The following is a 3754-nucleotide window of genomic DNA, read 5'->3' on the forward strand; positions in this document are numbered from 1 at the left end:
TGGTAAAAATGTGTCATACACACATGTGAAACGCTTTCACAGACACACACAACAGCGTTGCAGTCGGGAAGAAAAGCAATGTGGAGCGAGAGAGAGCGAGAGAGCAAGAAAGAGAGCACACCTTTATCTATTTAATAAAGTTATAACAAATAAAGTAATAAATCATTCCAATGTGTACTATAGAACAGTAAAAACTTTAACCCATAAGAACCTGAGGTGACGCGCATGTCACACACAATTTTAGGGTGTAGCAGGGGTGTCACTTCAAGTATACCCTTAATTTCAACTCATATAGTCCTGAAGCGACACCCAAGTCACATTTCTGAAAGGTCATGTGACCATTGGGATGACCTCATGTTCAATTAGCAGCCACCTTTCCTGACTGTTTTCTCCACAAGCTAACTTCAGTCTGCCAGCTAATTTGCCCCTCTGCCCATCCTGAGGATAAAAGGTAAGATCCATCAAATCCTATGGTTGAAATATTGGATAACATGTTGTTTGTCGAATATAAATCATTGTTTAGACTTTTTATTTTTTATTCTGTGGTAAAAGAGCAAGTAAATATGTGTGTGACATAGACGTCACTGCAGGCATTTAGACTAAACTGGTAAAAAAAATAAGTGTTGTGACCTATATGTCACAATTAGAAAACTTGTCATTATCTGATCAGTTTACTTAATTCAATTATACTCAGTAATATATTGTTATTATATTATATATATATAGCTAGCTATAACTAGTAATAACTAGTTACTTATACTACTATCTAGCTAGCTACCTACAACATGGCAGGTTTAGGACTAACGTCATGTGGCACTTTACCTCACAGCTGGAAATGATAATTACCGTGCTGTAGGGTAAAGTGCTACCAACGTTACATGATGACATCAGCTGAAAGTCATGATTATTTTCCATATTTTCTTCTCTAGATGAACAGGAAAAATAGGTGGGATGGAGACAAGGACATCCAGAAGATCCTGGAAATAATCCTGGATGGAAACGAAAGTGAGGTGGAGGGATTAGGTGGTGAGGATGAAGATGAGGATGAATTTGATGATCCTGTCTTAGATCCTGATTATCAGGAGGAGCCATATGAGTCGGAAAGCGACATAGGGGAAGAGGAACCACCTCAACCAGAGGGAGAAGAACCTCCTAATGAAGAACCTCCGACTGCAGCATCCCACCGTTCTACTGGCCAAGAAAGATTCTTATGGCGAAAAAAAGCTTTTGAAACACCAGACCACACCTTCAAAGGAGAGAGGGTCCAACCTCCAGATGAGCTCCCCACTCCCCTGCAGTACTTCAGGAGGTTCATTACAGATGAGATGCTTGTGGCAATGATGGAGCAAACCAACCTCTACAGCGTTCAAACCTCTGCCACCCACAAGAACGTGCAGACCACAGTAAAGGAGCTGGAAATCCTAATCGGCATGTACCTGCGCATGGGACTTTGCCAGCTTCCAGGAAACCGTGTCTACTGGGAAAACGACACAAGGATTGGCATGGTCGCTGACAACATGTCACGCGACCGTTTCCAGACCCTCCTCACATCTCTCCACTTCACCGACAACGAGGCTCCATCCAACAGGCAAAAAGGGGATAAGTGCTGGAAGATCCGTCCATGGCTTGACATGTTCCGCAAACAATGTCTCCAGATCACCCCGATGGAGCACAACTCCATCGATGAACAGATGGTCTCGTTCAGAGGAACGCGCTGCCCCATCAGGCAATATGTGAAGGGCAAACCCCACCCCTGGGGATTCAAGATCTGGGCCCGTTGCTCATCCGACGGAATCCTATGTGATTTCCAGGTCTATGAAGGTGGCACTGGGAAAAGAACCACACTTGGAATGGGAGGAGATGTGGTCGTCAAGTTGTGTGAAACTCTTCCATCAGGCCAGAACTACAAAGTGTTCGCCGACAACCTCTTCTCTTCAGCCGCACTGGTGCGAGAGCTTCGTCAGCGGCAGATCTTCTACACAGGTAACACACACACACACACACACATACATACACGCACACACACACAAACACACACACACACACACACACACACAGGTAATAACAACATACCTATGGTCTCATTCTCCTTTGTTTCTAGTTTTGACTCATCTTGTCTTATTCTTTATGTATTACAGGAACAGTCCGCAGCAGTCGCCTGGCTGGATGTCAGCTTGAGGATGACAAGAGTCTTGCCAAGAGAGGCAGAGGATCTTTCGATTGCCGGGTGGAGAAAGAGGGGTCCATGGCCATAGTAAAGTGGCATGACAACAGACCTGTCACCTTGATCTCCTCTCAAACAGCAGTGGAACCACAAGACAAAGCTAGGCGCTGGAGCAAACCCCAGAAGGCATTCCTTGACGTCATCCGGCCTAATGTCGTCAAAGAGTACAACACCTTCATGGGGGGGGTGGATCTCATGGATAGATGCCTTCTCCGGTACAAATACCACATGAGATCACGGAGATGGTACATCTACCTCTTCTGGCACACCCTCATGGTAGCCCTGGTCAACGCGTGGCTGATCTACAAGAACGACTGCAAGCTGATCGGTGAGAGAGCACTGAATCTAAGAAGATTCCAGGCAGAGGTGGCAACTTGCCTCATCCTCATCCAGGCAAGAAGGGGGCGCCCATCACTTGACATGAACACTCCATCTCCTTCAGCACCTCCCACGAGAAAGAGAGTCCGTGTTGGAGTTCCTGATGATGTCCGTAAGGACCACTTTGGACACTGGCCCGTGAAATCTACCGAGCGTGGCCGCTGCACAGTCTGCAAAACAAATGCAACCACCACCCTGTGTGAGAAATGCGACGTGCATCTCTGCTTCACAGAAGAGAGAAACTGCTTCAAAGGCTACCATTTCTAAACAGCCAGCAGTAGGCTTGGAAAGGATAGTGTAGGATGACTGGGAGGAGAAGAGGAACGGGAAGTTGTTGAGATGTAGGTGTTGTGGAATTAAAAATATTCCTGGTGATTATTGACACTCTGTTTCACGTGTTCCAAATGGTTCCAAATCTACCAGGCAACATGTTTTCTATTGTTCAGATTGTACTTTTCCTGCTGTTGATCTGAAATAATTTCTAGCCGGACATTGTTTTTTTTATTATTCAAGTGGCATTGGATGTTGATAAAAATAAAAAGTCAGCTACATTCTCAGTCTGATTAATTTTAGACAAATGAAGATTGACATTGACCTAACAGACAAAGATCCACCTCTCACCTGGTCCAGTTTGAAATGTCAGACACCTGGTGTGAAAAATGAATGAATGGCACTTGTTCTACACTAGTAATACATGGCATATTACATATAATAGATATAATACATATTGTATTGTCTCTTGAGGACAGTGTGGGACATGGACATGGTCTTTGAATAGAGTGCAATTGCGTTATCAACACAGGTGAGTCAGGTGAGCACTAATGATCAGTCCCTTGCTGCAGGTGTGGTGCTCTGGCGACAACACTTGACCTTTATTTGATGATAACTCCTTCTGGGAAGGTCTTATGGACCTTGGGGAATGGACTTGATATAATTGTTCCTTGGGAAATGTAGATGTTAAAAAACATATGGCATGCCTAGGTGTAGAGATGTTTGGTGGGGGCACTTTTGGGGCCAATAATGGCATGCGGGCCCTTTTGGGGGCAATCGGAAATGCAAATACTCCTTTCTCTCTCTGTGCTCTTTCTGAGATGGTTTGACCATGACTAAGTCATCTGAAATGGATTCCATTCCTTCTCAGCTTTCCAACCA

At 44.7% G+C, this 3754-nt stretch overlaps 1 protein-coding gene across 1 annotated transcript; it reads left to right on the plus strand.

Moving 5' to 3' along the window:
* Window positions 1-210: 210 nt before the first annotated feature.
* Window positions 211-3153, plus strand: LOC307017271 (piggyBac transposable element-derived protein 3-like). Its single transcript, XM_079646818.1, has 2 exons — window positions 211-1983; window positions 2139-3153. Exons 1-2 carry the CDS (start codon window positions 930-932, stop codon window positions 2867-2869), a joined length of 1785 nt encoding a protein of 594 aa, XP_079502944.1. The 5' UTR covers window positions 211-929; the 3' UTR covers window positions 2870-3153.
* The last annotated feature ends 601 nt before the right edge of the window (window positions 3154-3754 follow it).

The sequence above is a fragment of the Notothenia rossii genome (genome assembly GCF_949606895.1).
Source record: "Notothenia rossii genome assembly, chromosome: 8".
NCBI lineage: Eukaryota > Metazoa > Chordata > Actinopteri > Perciformes > Nototheniidae > Notothenia > Notothenia rossii.